The following is a 26,461-nucleotide window of genomic DNA, read 5'->3' as shown; positions in this document are numbered from 1 at the left end:
TTAATTATGCATTTGAATTAAACGTAACAATTAATCTTCATGTGCTACCTGTGGCTTAATATTATGCAACTTGGTATGGTTGTGACTAACAAGAAATCGAGGCTCTCGGATCCCCTTATTCTCCTGCCTCGAGTGCCCTGGGCCGACCGCTACCTTTCCCCAACACAGGGTAGCCAACGGGTACTTGCTAACCTCCCTGTCTTTCCACCCCTTTTGTCTCTCTCTTGAGCCGACTGCAAAGTGTTTATCCTGGGCGTCGCTGAAAAAGTCATGGTTGATTGCGGTTTCGATTGCGGTTTCTTTCCGGAGTCCATTAGTGGTCGCTCGACTATTTATTTGTATACTTTTAGGGGGCTTGTGTATTAGCATTGCATTATAGTTGAGGTGGCCATCGAAACCGTTGCTTTCTTTAATGTGAGAGAACAATGCAGATGGTTATCGAAGAGTATCCTTTGCCCGTCATCTGAGCTGTCCGAGGAAACTCTGGCGCCAGCGTCAGCGTGAGATGTTTGTCTAAACACAGTGTCTCTGGCTTCGAACCGTTCCTTGGCTTTCAAATTGTTTCCACCAAGGTACTGCACTCGCGGTATAATAAACATCCCCCGCACCCATCCGACGTTAGCTGTACTATTAAAACGCCAGAGTTCCTTCTAAATTTTTGCGAGCAGTCGTTTCAGTACATGAATTTACACTCATGACAATGACGCTATGTCACGAACGCTATGACACGGGCAAATGCACTAATAGTGCGATCATTACACATGGCGAAATGTTCAAGGAAGTTGCGCAGTCTCTCGCAGTAGCGTTAGGTCACTACATGTCTCGTTCGAGTGACATTATTTAACGCTTGGCAAAGCAAATTGAGAATCTCGCGTACACATATAGCTGGGAAACAGGCGGAATATCCTGAGCACAGTTCAGATATCTAAGGCAAGTTGGCGAACACACAGCTATAAAATAAGCGCACAAGAAGTGTTCGATGTCACGAAGTCGCAGAGTATTATTAATCAGAAAAAATCAGTCCGCAGTTCACGCCAAGCTGTAGAATATGTTGTCACTGACTGTATGCTTGCAATTTGCTTTCTCTGTACAGCACTTGAAACAGGCGTGTACAGTCAAGAAAATCACACTAATTGCACCGACAAAACGAAATCAAGCACAAAAAAGTAAGATCGCAGACGTTCGCACAATTGATCAAAACAATTATTGATGGAACGTTGGGAGACAGTCTAGCCGAAGAAGCGGCACTTGTTGGTTGGGTTCATCTTCGAGCCCGGCGCACAGCGGAAGGCGTCGGCGAACGGCTGGAAGTTCCTGACGACCCGGTTGCAGTCGGCGCCGTACAGGTTGTCGGGGTGGCCACATGCGCATGTCAGGTGGCACAGGGTCAGAAAAAACACCTGGGGCTCACTGAAGCGGTGTGAGAGTCGCAAGCCGTTAGAGGCACCATCCAGGAAGGCCGTGAAGGCTACTTCGACCGCAGGCACGTCGGGAAACAGGTCCCCCTGTTTGGAAAGCGAACAGCATACGTAACACACTCAACAATCGCAATATTTGAAAAGACGACCGGGTTTCCAGATTGTATGCCTGACGGGCTTCGTGCATATACGCATGCGGTCCATTTCGACTGTCAGCATCTGTTCAGCAAATCAACTATAGGACGAAGAACGGCTCAATTAAGTGGATGCGTACTATATTGCTGCTAAAGCGTGTGGCTGAATGAGTGGAGATGGAAGCTGTGTATGCGCATCTATATTGTTGCACAAAAACTCATATTTACAGATATTTACAAGACAAGGCGAGTAGCACGGACGTGACAACAGCCAAGATGGCGAGAAGCAACCTCTACCGCGCCTTCGTCTGTGCCCGCCTGATGCTGTAGTTCTGTCTCGCGGCAACATAGACGAAAACGAAACGAAACTGACTCGTGCGCCAATGTTGTGAAAGGATTTGTCCTAATCAGTGGCAACTGAGAAGAACATGTCGCTGGGATGTAGCCGGTTTCACTTGCACGTTTAACAAGCAAACACCATAGACGGAACAAAAAAAAAGAAGGTAGACGCAAGACAAGCGCTAACTTGCAGCCACTGTTTCTTCGGAGCAGATATATGCGTGCATATAGAGAAGCAATGAATGCACGCAGACCGCGCCGCACGTATATACGGGGCAAGGAACATCGCAACCTCATCTTGCAACGTATAAAAATAATCAAATCGCAGCTTTCTTTGTGAAAGAAATTCTTGTAAATGTATACTTCCTAGTATTCTGTTCCTGAGTAAGAGTGGGGACAGGCTTTCGGGTGACTTAAAGGAGCTTTGTACAACCGACAGAATGAGAAGACATGTTTAAGAGACACGTCTGTAATGTTTATCAGCAATGAACAAACTCTTCTAGAAAGAATGCTGTGACTTGGTTGCATACGCATTTCAATATGACCACATTGTTCATTGCCGCTTATAAGCGAGTTGCTGTCTGCGTACGTTGCTTGACAAGCTTCTTATGTGCACGTTGTCTGCTCCAAATAAAATTTCGCTGCGAGTTAGCGTTAGTCTTGTGTGTATACCTTTTTTTCCCCCATCTGTGGCGCGCGCTCGTTAAACTTGCAAGCGGAAGCTAAATTTTGCATTTACTACGTATCTCTATACGTCGAGTCTCAGTGCGTTAAGAGCCCCAGTGACGTTCCCTGTAGCTGGCTCGCCGAGTACAGAAAGTCACCTGAGTGCAGCGGTGACTATAGTTTCCAGCCAGACGAACTCCGTCGTGCCGTGGCTCCTATCAGTTGTTCCATGCTTATGTCTGGCTCACAGAACACTAACCGCATTTACTACTGATACAAATTCGGAGGACGCTTAAGCTCCACCTTTTAAGAGTGGAAAGTAATAGCACTCATAGATACCTGACTGCTTCTCACGCTTCCCGGCAGCTACAGCTTATGTAGGTGTAATGTGTACCGGGAAACGCTGGCGGCGAACGCTATGCACAAAGGCGAGCTTTCTGGTAGAACGCGGCCCCTTGCGTGGGCCGATCCCGGCAGTAACGCATAGCCGCGTGCATTAATATTTTAATATTTCAGTCTGTGAAGATTTAATATAAAAGGCATGCGGTGTCGGCTTTTTGTTTCATGACATTTATTTCTGGGCTGTCATTGTCAAAATCCCGAGGAATAACTTTGTCAAGAATGTGAGAGAAGGTGCGCAATTTTAGCGATACCGCACATACCGCATTTCTAAATTTATAGGGAATTTTCGCTCACGGTGTCGCGGGCGCCGGACGCCGGATTTTCTGCGACACTCGTTACAATGTTTTGTTGTAGCCCTATAGAGGAGTACCTCGCAGCGCAGGCGCCTCTCGAAGTTGACTCGAGCCGTGGAGTCGCCAATCCACGAACCGGCCACGGGCTTGCCCGTGGCGTCCACGCCAACGCCGCTGCCGTCCACGGCGCCCACTAGCTGGCGAGCGAAGAGGAATCCCAAGCCCCCGAAGAGCATCGCCCGCGTGCCCTCGCGGTGGTAGGCCGGGTGCGCCAGCAGCCCCAGCGACAGCCGCACCGTGTTCAGCAGGTACCAGTAGCGGGCGTACGGCTGCGTGTAACTGCCCGGCAGCCGGTAGTCCTCGTCGGCTTCGGGCGTGTCCCGTAGCGCGTGCCAGACCAGGCGCGTCTCTTCCCACAGCTGCGTCAGCGACGTGGTGCCGTTCCGCGGGAACGATTTGAAGGCCCGTTCCAGCGCGTCCGCGGTCAGGTACTCGCCTCGGGGCCACAGGGTGATCCTCGCCTTGGAGAACTTCTCGATGGCGATGGCCTTGGTGCGGTCGTCTAGCCACAGTGACCCTTGCGTCTTCTTGATAGCAGCCTGCTGGTTTTTGGACAAATTGAAAAAGAGTAAAATACTGACTGACCTTGTTTTTAAGCAGTGAAAACTGTATATGCCGAGTTAGACGACTGGATAGTGCGCCCTAGTGGCCATCGGGGGTTGTTACCATTGCAACAAGAAAGCGAGGAGGAAGGCGAGTGAGCTCCTTTCCAACTTGACAAATGGCCGAAATGGCATTAGTTCAGCAAATGACGGAAGCCATGAAGCTGCGAAGTCTCGTACGTCCTTCTTTAACTCTCATTTGAGGCTACTGAGCATGCACACTTGTAAAAAAAGTATGAAACAATAAAAGGAGCTGGCTGCTGCCGTAAACATGCGACGTGTCCACTTTGCAGCTCTTCATTCAACCCAGTTGGGCACTAAACATGCCCAAAAATGCCTGTTTATTTACGGATCAAATATAATTCTCTTTAAAACGCGCAAAAATAATGCATCGACATTTTCGTTTCTTCCATAACGGGCACTGTACAAGCTAGCTTGAGTGCCGCAGCGACTAAAATCGCACCACCACTACTGCATATCATATTAGAGCCTTGAACGAAAAATGCGCAGCGAGGCGTGCTAATACGTTAGATTTCTTTTGTGGCACTCGCAGCTTGTGAAAAGTACCAAGTATAGGCAAGCGCATGCAAGGGAAATGAGCGCGAGAGCGGAGGTAAGGAGGCCGACGAAACAGCGCTATAGAGTTTGGTTGTCACGTAACGCAATGCGACTACGCATTCCCTCGAAACAACAATAAAAACTTGACTACAGGTGTAGGCATCGCTGTTGACCTGACGGGCTTAGTAACACCGCATATACGCCTATACGGAGGCCCCTGCGGTACAGAAATACTAGACAGGTTAACCCGGATTGGCGACAGGTCGGAGGTGATACGTAGCCGCGTCACGTTACTTAATCGTTAGTTTTCTGTCTCGATACTGCCTATAGGAGCCATCGTGTTGTGCAGGACTGTACGCGCCAAACCGGCCGCCCTTGCCGTCTTCTAGCACGAGCGCAGTGCCCAACGTGCCTTGACGACGTCCGCGAGCCTGTCGCTAATGGCGTCGCGTTCCTTGGCAGTGAAGCGAGCGACGCTGTCCGCCGCGGCAACCAAGAGTTCGTAGCTGGCCTCCACCTGAGCAGCGCAGAACCGGGGCCGCTCCTGGCGAGCGCGCGACATCTCGCCGAACAGCGCGAACAGCAGGCGGCCGGGGTCGGCCACCAGCCCGTGAGTCTGCACAAACAGCCAGGCCAGATGACGCTTCAGCTGCGAGGCCGACAACCGGCGGAAAATCTCCCGCATGGCGTCCAGGAACACCTGGTCGCTGACCAGCAGCAGGACATCATCGGAAGACTCCTGTCCAAGACCTAGCTTGCGGCTGATCACGTCAGCGACGAAGCCGGCGCTCGACAACTCCGGGTAATCGGCGAGCGCCTTCAACGGCAGCACAGCGGGCCTCTTGTTCCTGTTGGTGGCGGCCCGGAGCAGGACGTCGAAGACGAATCGCTGCACGTGGAAGGACTCGTTGATGGCCGCCTTGGTCGGACGCGCCGCGTTGCCGGAGGCCATCTCGCGGTAGAAGAGATTCCAATAGCGGACGTACAGTCGCTCGTTGATGTCGTTGAAGAAGGGCGCCCACTGAGAGATCAGGTCGTTGGGCGCGAGCAGCAACCGACGCTGGTGCGGGTAGTCTTGCGAATTCGGGAGCATCTGTATGCTGAACCACAGCGGCGCTTTCCAGTTGAACGCGAGGTCGAAGAGCACCTCTGCGGGCGAAGACGTCCCGTCCGGACCATCGTCGGGCCACTGGAGTCCCCGGTCCCTCAAGAAGCGCAACGCGACGTCGGCCGTGGATTCAGCTTGGTTCATGCAGACATCGAACATGGTGGTAGCCTTGGTCGCCGTGGGAAGCAGAGGAGCACTGCGGCGAAGCCATTTAGGCAGGTCGATGAGCCACTCGAGCACCATGTCCGACAGGGCAGACCTGGCTGACCGATGCCTCGGCTGCCACTTGGCGCATACGTAGGCGCTAAAATTGTCGCATGGGTCCACGCTCGGGTCCATGCCTGACTCCAGCGTGTAGCGGTGCAGGCGGCAGTCGGAGGTGTCGCACACAGGTTCCCTGTCGGCCGTTTTTCGTGTGCCGGCGAATACGAAGACCACGAGCAAGATCACCGCGGAACAGAAGACGATGAGAATGGCCTGCGTGTTCAGGGAACGCGTACTTGGGTCCAGCGCCGAGACGTCGTCACCTCGGGAAGATTCCTGCGTAGGAACAACAGGCAGAGTCCGTGTACTCAGTGGTAACGCGTTCGTATTTCTCAGGGTCGGGGATAAATGTACAATCCTATAAATTTCATTGCCATTTCTTTTCCCGCTTCGCTAGTATTCGAGATTACGCTATCACCCGCGGAATCGGCCGGTGGGGAAAGGAATAGAGCAGAGGGAAAGGAATCCTTACATCACACGGGCCCCGATAAAAGCTCACGTTATGGATGAACAGGCACTTGGAACAGGGGCGCTATAACGTAAAGTTATTCCAATCTTTTCTATTTCAATTCTCCAATCAGGCCTCCACGATTGGTTAAAAAAAAAATTTCGCCCCCCCCCCCCCCGACTTCTCCTATCTGTCACGCGACGTCACGAAAACCGCGACAGTTTCCATCACGTGTACACACTCAATATGCATGATTAATCCGAACAAAAAAAATTATTGTTCCTCATTTGACGCTTTTTCGCCCTTAGCCCTCTGCTATTGGTCAAAAGCTTCCGGGCTACGCTCTCTTCACCTGCTTGTCACGCGACGTCACAAAAGCGCGAAAACTCCCCGCGTCAAAGTGATGTGTACGCATTAAAAATGCAATAATAATTTAATATGCCGAACAGAACTGATATTGTTCTTGAATAGCCAGCGGCTGGGGCGCTATAACGTATAACTATTCCAACCTTTTCTATTCCAATTCTGCAATCAGCCCACCGCGATTGGTCAAGAACTTTTTTGGACCACACCCACTTCACCTGTCTTTCACGCAACGTCACGAAAACCGCGATAGCTCCCCATCTCATATGACGTGTACACACTGATTATGCATAATCAGTTAGGCCGAACAAAACAAAAATAGTTACTACTGATTCGACGTCTTTTTGCCATTAGCGCTCGGCTATTGGTCAAACGTTTTCGGGCTGCACCCACTCTACCTGCCTCTCACGCTACGTCAAAAAACCGCAAAAACTTACCGCGTCAAAGTGACGCGTACACGTTAAAGATGCATTAATATACCGAATAAAACTGAATTTTCTTCTGAATAGCCGCAGGCTGCCCCGTTCCGAAAGGAATAAAAGATGGCTGCCGCCAATCGCTCCAGCACTGGCTACTCGACCTTGCCGGAGAGCATGGGTTTATTTGCGTGTAACAAACTTTTTGCGTGGCCGTGTAAAGTTCTCGAGAACTGTCGACACGTTTACGACCTCGCTCTGCCAATTCTTTGCTGAGGATCCGTTTTAGCGTCATTCTTAAGCTTCCGTTGCTTGCCGCCGCGATTGTCGACGAGCCACCGCAAGCTGAGTAAGAGAAAGCAGACCAATCGCAGACACTGGCACCACCCTCTTCATCCGGTTATCGATAGTCAGTGCAGCGGCTCGGCCCATCAAATTCCTCTCTTCTTGAGCATGCTCCTCGCCTCTTGTGAGCCAATTAGATAAGACAAGCCACTCAATGCGGGCGATGTTATTCGTTTTTCAAGAAAACAAAAGTGACCTCATTTGAACGAGGGGAGCATTTGATTGGTTTGTTCAGACAACCGTGCGGGTGACCGCCCGATGCTTGCGTCGGCGGTTACGCAAATTTGACGTCAGGAGATTGGAATAAAAACATATTGGAATAGTTTTACGTTATACGGCCCCTGCTCCGTTCCGAAATGAATAGAAGATGGCTGCCCACAGATCGCTCAAGAACTCGCTACTCGCACGTGCCGATGAGCATGGATTTATTTCCGTATAACAAGCCTTTTTGCTTGGTAGTAAAACGTTATCGAGCCCTTTCGGCAGGTATACGACGTCACACTGCCAACTTTTCCTTGCTCAGGATCCGTTTTAGCGGCATTCTTAGCTGTGCGTTGCACGCCGCCGCGATTTTCGACCGGCCACCGCAATCTGAGCATAAGGGAAGCAGACCAATCGCAGACGCCGGCACCTGCGCTCTTCATCTGGTTATCAATTTTCACTGCGCTTGCTCGGCCCATCGAGACCCTCTCCACTTGAGCCTGCTCCTCGTGTCTCTTGCCAGCCAATTCTATAAGAAAAATCGTTCAGTGTAGCCATTGTTATTCGTTTTGAAAGCGAACAATAGTGGCCTCCTATGAACGAGGAGGGCGTTTGATTGAGCTGTTCAGACAATGCTGCAGGTCACCGCCCGGTGCTTGCGTCGGCGGTTACGTAAAGTTGACGTCAGGAGATTCGAATAAGAACAAAGTGGAATGGTTTTACATTCTAGGGCCCCAGGATCGTTACGTTATTCCATCAAGACATCTGATTTGATAGAAACTGGAATGTACATTCCAGCTGCTTCCAATTTTTTTGTGAAATTAGGTACGTATATGCATTTTTGTTACTATGCAGATGGCATGTCCTAAGACATGCGGTACTCGGTTAAACAAGTATGATATTGTTAGCCGCGGCCAACAGCATTATATGCCGGCAGGAGCTCCCACGAGCTACCCGCTTAGAATGTGTGGGCTAGGCGAAGAGCTACTCGTAATAGTGCATCCTCTTGATAGATGATACTACAAAAACGCAATGCAAATGCGAGTGGAAGGAGTAGCAGAATAAAAGTGCGATGTCTGAAAGACGTCACAACAGTCATGAATGGAGCTTGTTTCACTGCTTCCACGAAGCGGGTAAGACGAAACAGCACCTGCTTTACCATATATGCTTGATATCTGCCAATATGAAGGTCGTGGTGATGTGCAAGCCGTCTATATAATGTGTGTGCGGTGTGCGATACGATTGTGCAAAAGAAGGGGAACTCAAGGAGATAACAAAACGTATAAGTTCGCACAGAGTTGGCGGCGAAGCTATATGAACCGTCATACAACGCACAAAACAGTATAGAGTGCAGCGAACCCAGCCAAGAATGCAGCAGTGAACAAGCGAAGGCGCTAGAGCCAAGTGGGGATAGATCACGAAGCCCAATCGAACCAGCGAAACTGGGTGCAAAAAGAAGAGGAACAAGACTCGGTCAGGCCAAACATTGTGGGCGCAGGGCCGGAGCCCGTGTCATTCAACACACGATTTCCGATACGCTTCGTAGAGTGATTCCGGCTGTCTTTGCAACACTCGTAATCACTTGTACCATGGTAACGTGGTGCAAGCACTATACAAATTACGAGCTCTTATACCCAAAGTGGAAACAAGCGGAATAGTGTTAGCGACGTTGCAAAGCAAGTACGTTTCTTAACACAAACATGGCAAAGCCGATTCAACAGCCAGTTGCACTGAATAAAATACACCTCATTCATTTTCTTTGCGCATTTACTGTACCATAGTAACAAGGCAAGCAAGCTGGGGAACTGTAAACACGTCACGTTTACATTACGTTTCTCTATATATAGGCACACAAATGTTGAACAAGAATGACAGCTAGTCGCAGGATATTACAATATTCATGCAGCAACGAAGTTCCTTTGAGGACAGCCACACAGACCGGTATGGACACGCTCTGTTCTGCGTTTGCTAGGTTCGTATTGCATAGATCATTGAGCCGCCGCTTACTGTAGTGTATTCTGCCGCTACACAACAACTAAGCGCAACTTCTCGTCACCAGATCCATATAAACCGCACTCTAACGGCACTACGAAGAGGGCGTGTTACAAACTTCAAAAGAAGGATTGAAAACGGACGGACATGCTAAGCACTAGCTACACCGATTGCGAGATCTTTGTGCAGACTTACGCCTCCCAACTCCCGCCAAACTTCGCAAATCACCAACTTTATTGCTGCTAAAGGTTATCAAATACGAACAAAGCTAGACTATAAGGAGTCGCAGAACAAGAGTCCGCAAACGTGGAAACCAGGTCAGGGAGTTTGGACGCGAAGATACGGCGGAAACGTACGGAAACACGGCAAGCGGATACTATCGACGCTGAGGGTGCAAGAGGGCTACAGAATGCTTATTGAGCACATCGGCCAAGGCATTCAACGAAAACACCTGGACAATGCACGACGCCTAAAGTAACCGCGCTACAAAGACAGTTCCCCGGGAAGCTGAACTGGCTCACAGCATTGTAACAGGGTCGCCTCACGTTTCTGCAGAACAGCCTACAAGGTATCCTCCGTTAAACAGCTGCGGAGCAGCAGCTCCACTCCGATCAACGCGTTAACGCCGATCCCCGGTACAACTACATTTGTGCGAGCGAGAACATGCTGTGCCTTCAGCTGACAGCAAAGCCAAGCTATGGTACTCTGTTCACTCGGATGTTGCGTCACGCTTCGCTACATATAGGATATTGAACAATAAATGCTCCACGCTAGTCCCATATTCATACGTGTATATATCTTGATGCAACAGCTCTGGAAGCCTCTACAACATATACGTGTGGTACAAGCTCGGAAGCACGAGACATTTTTTAAACGAGAACTATGAAACGTCGCGACGCTATCTAAGGGTATGAGTTCCAAGTGACTCCATTACAAAAACATCAAGTCGACAGCCCAGTCTGTCTCCACGATCAAGAACGCCATACCACATATACCTACAGCACTTATAGCGAATTCGGCAAATCGCATCGGTGCGCACCAGAGTGCTCTGGTGCTATTATGACTGGACGAAACTTCGTACCAGGGGGCACCGCGGCGCGATTTTCAATTTTGCGATTAATCTTACGTAGTAACCACCGATGAATGACAACACTGCGGATAAAGATGAGGTGAAACAGGGTTACGACAGGCTGGTGAACGTTTAGACAAGTGGATTTATCTCTGAAAAAAAATTAAAAAAGGATACCTCGTCCTGTTTGAGACGGTAACATATATATCTTTACGTGGTTGGTGGAGTCGCGGATAGAGCCATGATAAATATGGGTGCGCGCTTCACGAAAGGTCAGCCAGCGTGTCAGATGCTTCATCCAGGGGCTGTATTCTGAAACAATCTACTTCAGCGATACTCTCGCCTCGGCGACAGTTCGCCGTCAGGCTCGCTCTGATTGTCTGGTTGGGCAAAATCGAAAGACGTAGTTCGACCAATTACACTAAAACAACCAATCAGCGCGCACCAGAAGGCGAGATATCGCCGAGGCAGTGGTATCGCCGAAGTGGATCGTTTCAGAATAAGGCCCCAGGTATTTTATGCACAATTCATTAAGGGTTAACGATAGAGCTTTCCCCCCGCACGAATCGATGCTCGACAACGGTGAGACATGGACGGACAGACTTACGTTCATGCGCCACCTACGCGGAATCCTTGGCTTGAAGACAAGCGCTGCCGCTACGCTGGCCACGGATGTTCTTCGACTGTCGTATTCAAGGGGCCGCGTGGTTGGCGGCGAGAGCAGAGACCATGCGTTTCTAACCAGGCCGGATGCTTTAGCGGAAGGCTGTACGGCAGCTGGAACAACGGCACTGCCGCCGCCGTAAGGGACGGCACCAGCAGGTGGCCCTGTAGTTGTAGCAGCAGAGCCGGAGCTAGCAGGCGGTAATGCGTCAGCGGAAGAAACGGTGCCGGCAGGGGGAACGGCGTCGCTAGCGAGAGCGGAAGGGCCAGCAGGCGGAACTGCAGGAGCAACCGTATCGCCAACAGGAATGACAGAGTCAACAGGAGGAAGACCTGCGGGTAACGCTGACGCGACGCCGCCAGAACTCCCAGCGATGGTTTGGTTCCCGTCGACGGGGGTGGCCTCCGGCAGTCGCTGCGCCAGGTCATCGTCCGGCTTCTGCTTCAGTTTCTTCCTCCTGGAGCGGCTGCTGCGCGATGTCTGAGACAGCTGCGATGCCGTTGACCGCCGCCTCTTGCGCGGTGATGGTCGGTCGTCGGCCCGCTGTGGAGTCCCGCTGACTACCGCCGCAGCTGCTTTTGGTGCTGCTGGCGCTTCCGTCGCAGCAGTTCTCAGCTCTGCGGCTGCTGGAGCTCTTAGCGCGGCTGGTGCGCTTGAGAGCGCGTCGGAGGTCGCCGCCTTGTCTGCGACCTGTTCTCTGCTGTCGGACATGGCAGGTTCCTTTGAGGAATACTGCGACGGCAACGGAGGAACGAAAACGGCAACCGTCAAGGTCGGAAGCTTCTTCTTATTCTCACGCGCGCATGCGCTTGCACGCACCAGTGCTTCCTCGTGCGCGCGTGATGATGATGGTGATTCCTTGTTTAGTGACACAAACCCACTGTGGGGGATAAGCAATGCAGCATGTAGTAATACGATAAAAAGCAAGAAAGAAACGTAATCGAAGATTTGAAAGAAACCGATAATAAATAAAATAGCGTGTAGTAATGCAGTCAGCCTTGCATAAACAGATAGAGTAACAAGAACTTAATATTAAGAATACCTAAATTGAAGTCAATGGCCGAGGTAAAGAATAGGTTAAATTTTGAATAATAATAATAATAATAATAATAATAATAATAATAATAATAATAATAATAATAATAATAATAATAATAATAATAATAATAATAATGTCGTCGTCGTCGTCGCTGTTGTTGTAGTGTTTTCTCTATTTTAATTTTATCATTTATTTAAGGAGAAATGAAACGTGAGAAACTTTTAACGTGGAAATAGGGTAATCTTTTTCTGCCGCAGAGAGAATTATAAATGGCTCTGGACGAGTTCCTGTGGCTGCACCACAGTACCTATGCTATAGGCCAATCGCATGAGGCGAAACTGAACCCAAACCGAACGTGCGTTTCGAACAACTCCGATGGCGCCCCAAGTGAGAGTAGAACAATACTGCGTAAAGGCAGCCCTAGATTACGAAGCGGAATTTTCAAACATCGTTTTCATTGAGTTGAAAACCACCGGCACAATAGAAAAAGTGATCGATCGATTACGGCACAGCGGTCCCATATATGCAACTAAAAATTAATCTATATGAGATACGTCATCGCAGCCTTTAAATGACACTTCGAATCACCGGGTAGGACGCCATTGTCGGTTAATCCAAGTGTGATTTAGTTGCATAAAGTTCGTAGATTTTGCTAACGAGAGGCTTTTTTTTTCTTCGGTCAAAGAAAATTGCCTATATATGGCCGCAGTAATATCCGCAGTTGCCGGCAGCAGAGATATTACCGGACCTCTTAAAGAGGCTTGTGCTAGAGAATCAGTTATGTTATTAAGGTGAATCTCCCGGTGGCCTGATACCATACTAAACTAACTAAGCTTAAGTAAAACGGAACTAATCCATAAAATGTGTTCAAAGCTGCATACAGAAAAAGAAGCTGTGACAATAACTACTCTTCTAGCATAAAGTGGCCGTTTTCGCAAAGCAAAAATTATCGCTAAGAGTTCGGCCTGAAAGATTCGTGCATAATATGTAAGGCGAAGTGAAAGAGGACCATGGAGTCTAGGGATGGTGAGCGGACTCTCGAAGCCTGCCTTCTCTTCAAAAGAGGAAGCATCACTCGCTATTACGTTTTCTAGGAAATGGCCCAGATAGTCTCGCAAAAGGGCATTCAAATATGTTGGAGGCAGCAATTTAGCGTCTGCAAATCAAATTATGAGTGACGACATGGAACCATCTAGCGGAATGACCTCACGAATACGAACATTTAGAGGTGCTAATGGTGCCTGCACAAACACAACCTGTGGAGTATGCAACTGTGGTCACGTGTTCTCATAAGATGAATTTTGTTCACAAATAAATGTCATAAATTAAAATCTTAAGCAGGTTTGAACCGTAAGCATGCGGAATCTCGTGTGAAGAGAATGTCGGCGTGCTTCTTGGTATGATACCTTTATTAACAACGAATTTAGGAATACCTAAACGTAGTCGAAGAGCTTCCCTCTGTAAAAGAACAAGTGGTTTTATATTATATTTCGCACTTCCAGAAAACAAAACACAGCCAAATTCCAGAAGTGGTCTTACATACATGCGATAAAGCACGATTAGTGTATCATTTCGCATACCAGAACGCCGATTACTTAATATTGGCCAATAATAACTGTGATGTGACCTACTACACAAAAAGCAGTAGCCCTACACTCTAAACCATGACTTTCGGTGGAAGTCAAACTATCCACCTTTGGGGGGACCAAAACTTAATGGAACCAAAATTGATGGTGCCACCATTGATTCGAAGTTAGATTCCATATGACATCGTGAAGGTCCAGAGTCGAAGCCACGACTTTTGGTGTTAATTAAGGCGAAGTTAAAGCACTTGAAGCCACGACCCAACACGGACATATGGGCAAACCGGCCATATCTCCAAGTTAGATTCCAATTGACATCGTCGAAGTCGAGAGTCGAACCTACTATCTTTGGTGTTAAGGTGACGTTAATAAAGACACAGCTAATTAATATGTATTTAATTACAACAGCCGAACACGTGACCTTCGGTGTTAAATAAGACGAAGACGCAGTTAATTAAGGTAGAATTTAAAATAACAATTGAACCCATGACCTTTGGTGGGGGAAAACAAGTAAGAGGAAGTAATAACGCATTCGAATGAAACTGTCAAGTAACCCGCAGTGGTTGGTTAGTGGCCATGGTGTTGGGCTGGAAAGCACGAGGTCGCGGTATCGAATCCCGGCCGTGGCGGCCGCATTTCGATGGGGGCGAAATGCGAAAACGCCCGTGCACTTACATTTAGGTGCATGTTAAGGAACCACAGGTGGTCCAAATTTCCGGAGTCCCACACTACGGCGTACCCCATAATCAGAAAGTGGCTTTGGCACGTAAAACCCCATAATTAAATTTTTTTCGATGTCAAGTGATGTAATGAATGTCTCGTGAGCGCGCAGGCTTTTGCATTTACCCTCTTTAGCGTGTACGAAAGTGACTGTCAAGTTTTTATTTATTTATTTAAGGACATACTCACTTACCCCTTCATCATCATCACCATCATCATCATCATCAGCAGCAGCAGCAGCAGCCTGGTTACGCCCACTGCAGGGCAAAGGCCTCTCCCATACTTTTCCAACAACCCCGGTCATGTACTAATTGTGGCCATGTTGTCCCTGCAAACTTCTTAATGTTATCCGCCCACCTAACTTTCTGCCGCCCCCTGCTACGCTTCCCTTCCCTTGGGATCCAGTCCGTAACCCTTATTGACCATCGGTTATCTTCCCTCCTCATTACATGTCCTGCCCATGGCCATTTCTTTTTCTTGATTTCAACTAAGATGTCATTAACTCGCGTTTGTTCCCTCACCCAGTCTGCTCTTTTCTTATCTTCTTAACGTTACAGTCATCATTCTTCTTTCCATAGCTCGTTGCGTCGTCCTCAATTTAAGCAGAACCCTTTTCGTAAGCCTCCAGGTTTCTGCCCCATACGTGTGTACTGGTAAGACACAGCTGTTATATACTTTCTCTTGAGGGATAGTAGCAACCTGCTGTCCACGATTTGAGAATGCCTGCCAAACGCACCCCTACCCATTCTTGTTCTTCTGATTATTTCAGTCTCATGATCCGGATCCGTGGTCACTACCTGCCCTAAGTAGATGTATTCCCTTACCACTTCCAGTGACTCGCTACCTATCGTAAACTGCTGTTCTCTTCCGAGACTGTGAAACATTGCTTTAGTTTTCTGCAGATTAATTTTTAGACCCACCCTTCTGCTTTGCCTCTCCAGGTCAATGAGCATGCACTACAATTGGTCTCCCGAGGTTCTAAGCAAGACAATATCATCAGCGAATCCAAGTTACTAAGGTATTCTCCATTAACTGTTATCCCCAGTTCTTCCCGCTCCAGGTCTCTGAATACCTTCTGTAAACACGCTGTGAATAGCATTGGAGAGATCGTATCTCCCTGTCTGACGCCTTTCTTTATTGGGATTTTGTTGCTTTCTTTATGGACGACTACGGTGGCTATGGAACCGCTATAGATATCTTTCAGTATTTTTACATATGGCTCGTCTACACCCTGATTCCGTAATGCCTCCATGACTGCTGAGGTTTCTACTGAATCAAACGCTTTTTCGTAATCAATGAAAGCTATATATAACGGTTGGTTAGATTCCGCACATTTCTCTATCACCTGATTGATAGTGTGAATATGGTCTATTGTTGAGTAGTCATTACGGAATTCTGCCTGGTCCTTTGTTAATAGTGGCTTAATAGTTTGTGGCAAATGCATGCACGTACTCGTATGTACATAAGTTCCTCGCCGAATAGACAACTTACATAGCATTTAACGTCGACAAACAATGTACAGTATCAGAGAGCGCAACTCTGTCCTGCGTAAAGAAGAAGAAGAAGAAAATAAACTTTATTAAAAAGAATGGTCCGGCAGTTTTGGTTGTGGCGGCCTCAGGTGGCGGCTCGAAGTCATTGGACTCGGGCGGCATCTTCGGCTTGCCGGGCGGCCCCAGAGCTGGTCTTCCAGCTTCGGACTTTTGAGAGCAGCCTCCCAGCGGCGGTGACGCCGACGGAGGAGGTCCCCGACGGCCCCCACAGCCGGGGCGTCGTCGGGAAGGAGCGAGCTCGAGGCTTCCCGTGTACACTGGTAACGGCCGCCATTATGGAGGCGTCGCGAACGGCGACGGTTTCGGTACCATTGAAGCCGGCACGTTCCCAGAGCATGTGTCGCAGCGTTGCTGTGTGTCCGCATGATTTACATGCATCAGTCGGGTGTAATCCTGGGTAATAGTGGTGTGAGAGGCAGGGCTAGGGCAGGTGCATGCTTGAAGTAAGGACGCCCAGGCTGTTTAAGAATTTTGAGTACTTTGTGCTCAATGCGATGGTAGTGTGAACAAACTACTTGCGCTTTGTGTGTTTACGCTTACGATCCGTGTGCACAATCCGTACGTTGCGCACGTAGTTTGACCGCGGCTTTAGGTTACAGCTTCGTTCCTGTTTAACCGTGTGGCGGCGGGAATTTGCGTCTTTCGAGTCTGTAGTGCTGGGTGATGTCTCTGAACGTGGTAAGGCGATCGCCCCACGCCCATTGTGATTCTTGTTGCTGCGTTATGTTCTCTTCTAGTGTCCTGAACCGGCAGATCGGAAAAATCAAACGTAATCAAACAATAAATGACGACATAAAACATCTGTATATAACGTCAGCTCATAGGTACATCTAAAGCTCAGATGCATCTTAATGCAATAGGGCACGATGTTGAACGGCCAATCCTCCGGTCAGAATGGGTAGGTGTCACCGTCACAAGATGGGGTATACAATCTTTAAATATGTATATTTAAATATGTGTTTAGACACGTGTTGTACTTCTCGGTGCATACAACTCTCATCAGTCTTTCCTCTAAAAGATCGTATATCGCCTTCGTATTCGTTACATCGCTGCTCCGCCTTCTCGCATCGAGAATTCATCCACTTTGGTGCTGGGCGTTTCGGCCTAGTTTGTGAACGTTGTATTGCGTAAACATTGTATGAAATCATAGTGTTGAAATGCTCGGTGCATAAATATAAGCAATGCATGACATCACATGTTGCACGGGATGAAACTAAAGACAATTCTACGCCACTCATTCGGCTGTATAGCATTTAAATAACGACTTCACGAAAGCTTTGCTACACACAGATTCTGACATGTGCGTTGGATATATACACGTTTTTTTTTTGCATTCTTATTCTATCGAAATGCGAACGCCGGAAACGGGAACCAAACCGGCGACTCCGCGGTTTTGGCCTGCATCGGAGTCGGTATTCATTGCATACGTGGCACAGTTTTCGAGCAAAACTAGTCCTCAGTGTCCCATGTATGGCACAAATGAGGAAGAGGGTATAGCGCCCAAGTTAGCGTACAGGAGGAGCCGGACTAGACGAGCAAGAAGCTGACGCTGATACAGGGTGAGCCAGCTCACGAAGCACGCACGCGGTGAATAAAATGGACCTTCCGTTGCAGAAAGGGAAAGAAACATTGGAAAAGCGGCATTCTTATTATTCACCCAGACACCGTCCAGGTAGCGTCGCGCGCAGTTCTATACCCTACATGGTTTACCGAGTATACAGTAACTCTATTCGAGCCTGCGACCACGGCTTCCGAGATCACGCACGGGCGGTGATCGCCGACGCGCGATCTCGAAGGCCATGCTGGGACGCGGCTGCTATATAGGACGGCTATGGTGCCTGCGCGCAGTCCCGGTAGCGACCCTCTCGCCGGAACTGGTCGCCGGCGACGTACTGCAGGGCGCGGCGTCCGGCACGCACCAGCGTGTGGTCGCCGTACTTGTTGCGCGCGCTGCACTCGTTGCGCGCGTCATCCAGCTCGGCGTCGAACAGCGCCAGCCCGTAAGGAATGCTGCCCAGCTCGCGGCGGGCCTTGCACAGCTGCGAACGAAAGGCACAGCCGACGCCCCGGCAAAGTTCTTCGAACGAAAACGCAGGCACATATCCATGTGACTGTCGAGTGGCTCCAACCAAAAAGTAAGTTTATTTTCCCGACGTTTCGGAACCAACTCGGCTCCTCCTGCACAGAGGGGTGGGGGGTATCTGCACTTAACGTTGTGTAACTTTATAGAATATACCTGTGGCCAGGATTATAAAATCAACGCAGAGTAGTTTTGGCCGAGGGAGCAATGACTGGTCATATGAGAAGTCAGCGTAACCGTCATGGCAAGGGTCGAGTCAAGGGCTCGACCCTTGACTCGACACACTCAGCTGATTTGAGCGGGAACTTGCGGTAATCAACGTGTACAATGTGTCGACACGTGACAGATGGACGGACGGACGGACGGACGGACGGAGAGAAAGAGAGAGAGAAAGAACTTTGTTTAGGTCCTGAGGTGCGCTACCGCTCAAGGCGGTAGAGCCTTGCGCGGTAATATTTTTAAAGTATATCTTTAAAAAGTATTTCAAGAAAAGTTTTTGACGTATTTTTAAAGTATCTTTTTTTATATTTCCTCACGATCTCATCTTCCTCCCAATGGCCGTCCGCTTAGGCGAACAATGCTCCTTGCACAAGACTAGCCATGTCGTTGACTCGGTTTCAAATGACCTTTGTAATGCATTGGTAGAATTTGCGTACATAATGTGTGGAAAAGTGCGCATAAAAAGATGAACGCCCGAAAACTGGACCACGAAAGGGGACTCGACCTTTGCCGAGAGCGCATATACGTGTAGAATGTGCTAAAGTCGGGCGGAAACTCTTCAGGCCTGTCTCTTACCATTTTCGATCGCGATCGAGCCAGAGTAGCTAAGCTAATTGCTGTGCCTTGCCGTGCCGTGCGAGCTTGATTAGCTAAGCAAATCATATGTCGTGCCGGCACCATATAGGATAGTAGATGTCATTTTGGGTGTGACATGGAGACCACAGAACTCAGTCGTCGTCGTCGTCATCATCATCATCATCATCATCATCATCATCATCAACAACATCATCATCAGCCTGGTTACGCCCACTGCAGGGCAAAGGCCTCTCCCATACTTCTCCAACTACTGCGGTCATGTACTAATTGTGGCCATGTTGTCCCTGCAAACTTCTTAATCTCATCCGCCAATCTACCTTTCTGCCGCCCCCTGCTACGCTTCCCTTCCCTTGGAATCCAGTCCGCAACCCTTAATGACCATCGGTTATCTTCCCTCAGAGTATTCCCTCAGAACTCAGAGTATTCCCTCGCAAACTCACTTGCGTATAACTGAATTATCAACCAATGAGATCAATTCGCCTCTTGAGAAGCTGCTTTGCATCAAAGTCCAGGCATTCTTGCTCCAAATTTGACGTCGCACATGGTTGGCTGGAGCGCCAAGCGCGTTGAGTGTGAGCTCATCGCGTGTGTGCGAGCTGCTCTGGTTGCTATTGTAATAGTTGGAGTAAATTGTTTAAGCTGGTTTGGTTGAGTCTACAGTTAAATCTGCCGCATACTTTTTTTTTCATAATTGAACTTTTCCGCTTTTAATATGCTTCGCAGCATCACCAACTGTACTGCGGCGAATTATGCAACGCTCATTAGACAGCGTTTGTGGAATGGCTGCAACGATTAAATCATGATTAAATATGTAAAACAAAATTATATTTAAGTTGTGACATAAGCAGGCTGTTTTCGTCTTTCCAATGCGCAGATAAGCACTGATGGTGACTGGAATGCAGCTGTGCCTTTGCCAAAAAGAAAGTGAAACTGCAATTTGGAAGGAAAAAAAGTTGCATAGCCAGAATGCACATCAAAATCATACAGATTCTGCTAGCCGGACTTCAAGATAAGTGCGGAGCATGTCAGAGTTCACATAAGGCAAGCAGAGTAATAGCATTTCACTTTTACAGTGTGCACTAATGTATTTATGCAGTCTGCCATCCTTAGATGATATAAGAAAAATTCTATTCATCTGGAAATGTGAGCTGAAGTAGTTTTAATGTTATGTTGCATAACCAGCAAATCCTAGCACGAAAATGCTAACATATTAGAATAATTAGAAGCAGCATGTTCGTAATGTTACTTTGTGAATAAATTATCAATTTGCGTCGTCATAAATCAGTAAGAACATCTAGGCGAAAAAACAGGAAAATCAAGGACTGCACAAAAGTACGCCTGGTTCAGACACCGGTTTAAAATAAGGAACACTGGATAAACTTTATGGCTTCATTAACATAATTAACCTTGCGAATAAGAATGTCCTAACGAGATGTTCGCTTGACTCGGTAGCATGATCAGGCTTTGCTCATGTTACCATGCACGAAAGGAAATGCTAATGCGCGAAAGGAAACGTCTCTCTGCACACTACGAACATTCGTATCCACTGTTAGGCACACGCACACACGAGAAGGGGGTACCGTAGCGACGGAAAAGACAGATAGCGCACACACGGACAACGAAGATTGTGGGATCGTTCCCCACCTGCGGCAAGTTTTTTTTTTTCTCCACTTTCATTTCCGGTAATTTATAGTTTTTTTTTTTCATTAGTTAAGCACAAGTGATTCCCCTATGTTGTCCTTGGAGTGAATGTTCGTTGGCTTATAATTTTTGGTTGGAGCCACTTGAAAGTCATAATTAATTAACCCAACCAAACAGGAAACTCCGTTTAGCTTCAAGCGCATATACCATACATACCGGACGAAAGTTTGAACAAGATTTCAACATGATACCGAAGAAAAATATTTGGGTGACGTTATCAGTGGCGTAGCCATGAGCTTTGTTTTGGGAAGTGCAATCAGGTTGCTCGTGATCTGTTTCTTTATTCTTAAAGGAGGGATTACAAAAATTTCCGGAGGTGGTTCACTTACTATTCTGGCTACGCTCAAACACCTATTCTGGCTACGCCCCGATATATAATGATTAAAGGTGTTATTGAACTTGCGCTGTAATTCTGTCCCACAGCAATAATAACTATAATTTTTGTCTGTGGCCTGTCTTCTATAACGTTGCGTGGTTGGGCCTTTCCTGCCAGGGCCGAATTAACATGCATTCCGTTCCACTGGAAAGTCACTGGCGCACGACGTCATAGTAAGAAAGTACAGAGAAGAATGTTGTACAGTGCAACAATTTTAATAGTACATACGGCGACAAAATTTCAATGTAGCTAGTATGCCGCTCCTACCGGCAACAACTGTTTGGTTCGTTAGAATGAATGAAACTCAGCAGAGTTAAAACTGCTCGTGACCATGTTGGCGAAAGGGGGACATAGAATGGTTCGCCAGAAAACGATGTGTTGATGATCTAAAGACACGTGGTGATGTCACAATGGACTTATTGAGTCGGCTCCATGTATCGTCACAAATTGGAGTAACTACTGGTCGGGGCAGGGCGAATTCCGTTTCGGCATTTCAAAACAAGGCACAAAGAACATACGTTCCAATGAAGCCTCTAGTCAAGGCGAGTTCTGGCCTAAAAGAAGACGCATTCCGCGAAAACAACCTAAGGAAGCGGCATGTATGCATGTGCCCTGCAGAGGACAAAAAAGCAAAAACGTGTAGTGAAATATAAAGGATATAGAGATTTTTCCAGCACATGTCTTCTTCTTTTACCACCGTAACACAAAGGATCATGTTAAGTGAATGACATGATGTACAGGGCGTGCGTCTGCCTCACAGGCGTGACGTCTTTCGAATTTCCTTTAGCACAGCTAGAAGTTCAGTCTTGTATACCACTCAGGTACAAATTCTATAGTCGTTTCCGTAACTCAATCAATCGTGCCATAGATCCCCGAGAGTAAATACGCACTGATTTAGCATCCACGTCACAATGGTAACCCGGCTTTGTGGAGTGCCATAAACAATGATGGCCAGTCAGCATAATTAAATCATAGAGAAACCCATAATAACTGTATATTGCCAAATACCTGATTCCATGTGAATCTATTGGAAGTTCCTGTTTTAAGGTTCTTTGAACGACGTCTCAAAAATAGACTCCCTCGCATCAGCGAATGAAAACGTAATCAATGAGTTCCAGTTTCTCCCTCTTTTGTTTCTTTTTTTTTTTTCAAATGAGACAGTGAGTACCCCAAGGTAAGAAAAAATCCAAGCTGCTGCACGAAACTTCTGACTGATAACGTGCCTGCGTGCAATATAAAAAAAAATAAAGTTTTTGTGGCTGGCTGAACTGACATTTTCTTTACGCGCTTCAAAAGGTCCAAGCCGGCATCTCCACTGACCCTGTACGTTGGAACAGGCAAAACAGTGTCACATATGCATCATTATACTTTCTTTCTTTTTATATTGCATAAACATTCACTCGAGGAAAAAAAAAAACACTCAACAAGAGGACACTGACACGCATACGTCTCTCATGAAATCTATCTTTGAAACGTCTAGCGCGTGCTTCACGTACGTGCCAGTTTCTTGCATCCTTCCCTCTTGACAGCTAGCGATTTCAGACGACTGCTTGTGCGGCTTCATACACAGACGACATGCGCTGCGCGTTTTGTTTGGAATGAGCCGACCGTATCTCACCTTGGCAAAGATGGTGTCCTCGCTGTCAAAAATGATGACCCGACGCCGGGGTTGAGTTCTTGTGCTGCGTATCACTTCGTACTTGACCAGACGTTCGGCAGTGCCCGCGTAAGCCCCATCTTTGCAGTTCTGCGGTAACGCGTTGTACGCAGTACGTTAGATGGATGTAGGTGGAGAAGAATAACGGATCGAAATTATAGGGTAGCTGCGGAGAGACAAGCTATAGCTTTACATCGCGTCTCAATGCAGTTAACTATTCGCTGTTTTGCTTTTCAGTTTAAGCACGCCAGTGGTGTTAGCAAGGTGACACTCGTCCGTGAACACCATTCTGAACACTCGTTCGCTCACACCATTCATGAACACTGAACGGTGTCGGTGACAAGCTCATCTGAGAGACCCGTTACGTTGGTAGTACAGCTGAAGTGACGGTCGGTGATTGATTAAATTTTACGTCCGAAATCTGCGAAAAGCCACGATTGTAAGAAACCTGGAGTTATTTACCGTTAAGTCACAGTACATTCTTACTTCTGAATTCCGCCCCTATAGGAATGATGTCAACGCAGTATAACCAAGCCGCTGAGCGAAAATGCTCTGCTTGGCAGGCACTCCAAAGTTACAAACTGCGCAGCTTATTGATATTCTTGAAAACGTTACACAATTCCCCTGTTCTTGCAATAGTGTGCCTTCCACTAGATACGGCGTCCCTCGCAGTCAGTAAGTGGAGCTGAAGACTTCGTAACGAGAAATCAAACGAGAAACGCCAGGCGTAACGTTTAACAAATTTATAGAACAGTAACGCGGGTGTGAGACGTGGCTTTGCGGGGCAGTGAATTAAACACAGTGACGATGTTAGATGAAATTTGCATTATGGGATCGCTTGCCGCAGAACAGGGATAATCGAAGGTATCAGGAAAAATGCCAGTTTCCTGCAGTTGGAGCTAAATATGCACGCTGCTAAACTAAATATGCACAGTGCAGTATGTAGGGCACAAAACCAGAAAGAAACGGGACGCGCATAACGTCAGTCGCGCATACCTCGGCAAAGCTGCCCAGGCGCCGTTCGCCGTCGTCCAGCGCGATGCACTTGGATCCCGGATCAAAGGAGTCCAAGGGCGCATAGAAGCGCGCGGCCAGGGACATGGACACCATTATGACGGACGCTTCCAGAGAAAAGTTCTGGATGCGCAGGAATTCCAGCGTCTCCATCTGCGACGGCAGCACGAAAAGCGGTTCCACAGTTTGCTTCGATAGCTTGCTGACTATACTGAATCGTTGTATAGTTACGGCGCGCAATTGAACACTGCCAAGGAGTGCCAGTTAAGAATCAACCTTTTTTATTAGACAAACTTGTGCTGTTGAGATCCTGTTTTGGGGTTCGTGGTTCAGCCTGAGTCGGCCGTCACTCACAGGGTCGCTTGCCTATACGCCGCCGGGCCGCCTAAAACGTGGTAGCTGGCCTGCCTATACCGGGGCATCGCACTAAGCTGACCAAGCGGGATCCACGCCGTCGTCCATTCCTATCCCCGAGAGGTGCTTGTTGGCAAGGAGATGAGGCTGGCAGGATCAAGGAAACGAGAAACGCGTTTATTCTAGATATTTACAATTTACAACTGGCTACATTGCTAGTTACATGTCGGAGCACATTACATGTCCTAGAACCCACCGCACACAGCACCCACGATGTCCGTTTTTATGCAGTCGTTTTCTCTACAGGTCGCCAGACGGAGGCATTCGGTGACGTTGTATCGGCCAATGGGCCATCCGGAGCTATCCGGAGAGGAAAGCAGCATGGACAAGTGATGGCTGGAGATGCCATCACAGCACGCAACTTGCTCGCTCCTCGCAGAGCCGGTTCCCATCGCGCTATTTGAGGCTACTGAATTGCTATATGCCAGCGCCGCGAGCTTATTTCGGCCTGCACGCTTCGATACACCCTTAAAGGCAGCCGCATTTTGCCGGAATGTGCAAAGCTCAAGATGGACGAGGTCGAACAGCGCTTGCGAAAGCGCAGTGGCGTCACTCAGTTGTCGCTGACATGTAATTATAATAAATATTATGAAGCGATGTCGAAAGTGCGCCTCGTATACGACAATCAGCACCCAGTACTAAGTGATCGAAACACACCATCCGAGGGCAGTTGGTGTCGCCGACGGGCCGCGCGGAGCGACCACCATGCGACGAAGTTCGTCTGGTTTGCTCTTTTTTGCCGACGGAGTGCAGATGTCAAAATGTATTTTTCATTTAGCCTCTTAATATTCATGCTTGCATTAAAGAGTTCGCAAAATACTATGCGCTCAATTGCTAGCAGAAGCTTCTTCGTAACCGGCGACACCCACGGCCAGCGAGTAAGGCCCAAACGCCTACAGTCTTCATCGGCGGCAGTTAGTGCATACCGTCGAGGGAACGGCGCGCCGTTTGAGACTTTCCCGTATTTACTGTACGCGAAAAAGGACCGTCGTAATAAGACAAACAGCTCCGTGAAACTTTGCTTTGTTGCAGATGGGCTATGTTAGTATGGTAATAGTTTCAAAGCGGAGCATCACGCTCAGCGCGCTGACTTTGGCGGCAGCCGCTGATATTATGGGTCACATTGCGCTCACAATGTTCGGGTGGTATCGGGCCAGTGGCTCTCCCCATGTGCTGGATCCCGTAATGGTGCACTCGGGGTTGGTATCATCGCGTCCGGACAGGTGTGTGCGTAGCACCAGCAACTGCACCCGCGTCTGGCTGCAAAACAATCGAAACTTTCAAGCGCGCTGTGTAAAACACCCAAAACATTCTTCTCTTTCTATTTTCTTTTTTTCCCCTATTAAACTTCTAAATTATACGCTGCGTGCATCGCCCAGTAATTGACCCGTCATGACGTGATAGGTGCTCGTTCGGCCGTGAGGGCCCTCGGGCGGCTGCTTTCAAAAACTACGGTTGCACCAGCAGATTCCGTATGACGTAACGTCTATATTCCACTTGTTTTCCTTTTTCGCACTTTGCCAGTGGTCCGAGTGGCGCTATGATCACGTTGTCACCGACATCGCGGACCGGCCGCTAACGCTAGTTGAAAAGAAAGTAATATAGAATCGCGCCAAAGAAAGCTAGGTTGCAATGGAGTTTTTCCTTTCGCTCGACTCTATTCCTTTCTTATCATCCGCCTGTCACAACAGCGTGATCCTCGATATGACGTCTCGGAGAGCCGATCGGACCACTAAAGGAAGTCCGAAAAAGAAAATGATATCTTCGTTACGACATCCTAGACCTAATTCGCTAAAGGAACGTGAAAGTATATATGAAGGCGAAGGCACTGGAAAATGGGTAGCGTAACGCCATTGCATTATGAACACCTACGAGGTCACGCGCACCTCCTAGCTGCCTCTGCTTTTCGAGAGATGTGTAGGACAATTTCACTAATCGCGCGTTAAGTGTACTGTATATACCTTTGGTATCTCTTACAGTCTTCGTTTACCGTAGGCCTTTATTTAGGCGACATTTTTTTCCAGCTTGAAGCCGCTGGGTTACCCACAAAATTCGAAATGGCAGTCACACATAACCTAACTGGGCCACCTGTGACGTCACGCGAGGTCCCTTGAAGTTGCTCTCCCTTTTTTTTTTCGATGTTTAAATGTTAACGAAAAATGTAGT

At 48.1% G+C, this 26,461-nt stretch overlaps 1 protein-coding gene across 3 annotated transcripts in view; it reads right to left on the bottom strand.

Moving 5' to 3' along the window:
* Window positions 1–270: 270 nt before the first annotated feature.
* LOC139057383 (uncharacterized) overlaps window positions 271–26,461 on the bottom strand; it is a 62,674-nt gene continuing 36,483 nt past the window's right edge. For 2 of the 3 annotated variants that reach the window (XM_070535461.1, XM_070535462.1), the window contains 7 exons: window positions 25,429–25,555; window positions 23,864–24,034; window positions 22,829–22,957; window positions 11,286–12,074; window positions 4,885–6,120; window positions 3,330–3,854; window positions 271–1,505 (listed from right to left, as the gene is read on the bottom strand). In XM_070535461.1, coding sequence (XP_070391562.1) covers window positions 1,230–1,505; window positions 3,330–3,854; window positions 4,885–6,120; window positions 11,286–12,074; window positions 22,829–22,957; window positions 23,864–24,034; window positions 25,429–25,555 — 3,253 coding nt within the window. In that variant the 3' untranslated portion in view covers window positions 271–1,229. The remainder of the gene's footprint in view (window positions 1,506–3,329; window positions 3,855–4,884; window positions 6,121–11,285; window positions 12,075–22,828; window positions 22,958–23,863; window positions 24,035–25,428; window positions 25,556–26,461) is intronic. The other variant, XM_070535463.1, reaches the window with a different exon arrangement.

Source organism: Dermacentor albipictus, chromosome 3, assembly GCF_038994185.2.
Source record: "Dermacentor albipictus isolate Rhodes 1998 colony chromosome 3, USDA_Dalb.pri_finalv2, whole genome shotgun sequence".
Classification (NCBI taxonomy): domain Eukaryota; kingdom Metazoa; phylum Arthropoda; class Arachnida; order Ixodida; family Ixodidae; genus Dermacentor; species Dermacentor albipictus.
The sequence above is the reverse complement of the archived record's forward strand: the minus strand, read 5'-3'. Positions and strand labels throughout refer to the sequence as shown.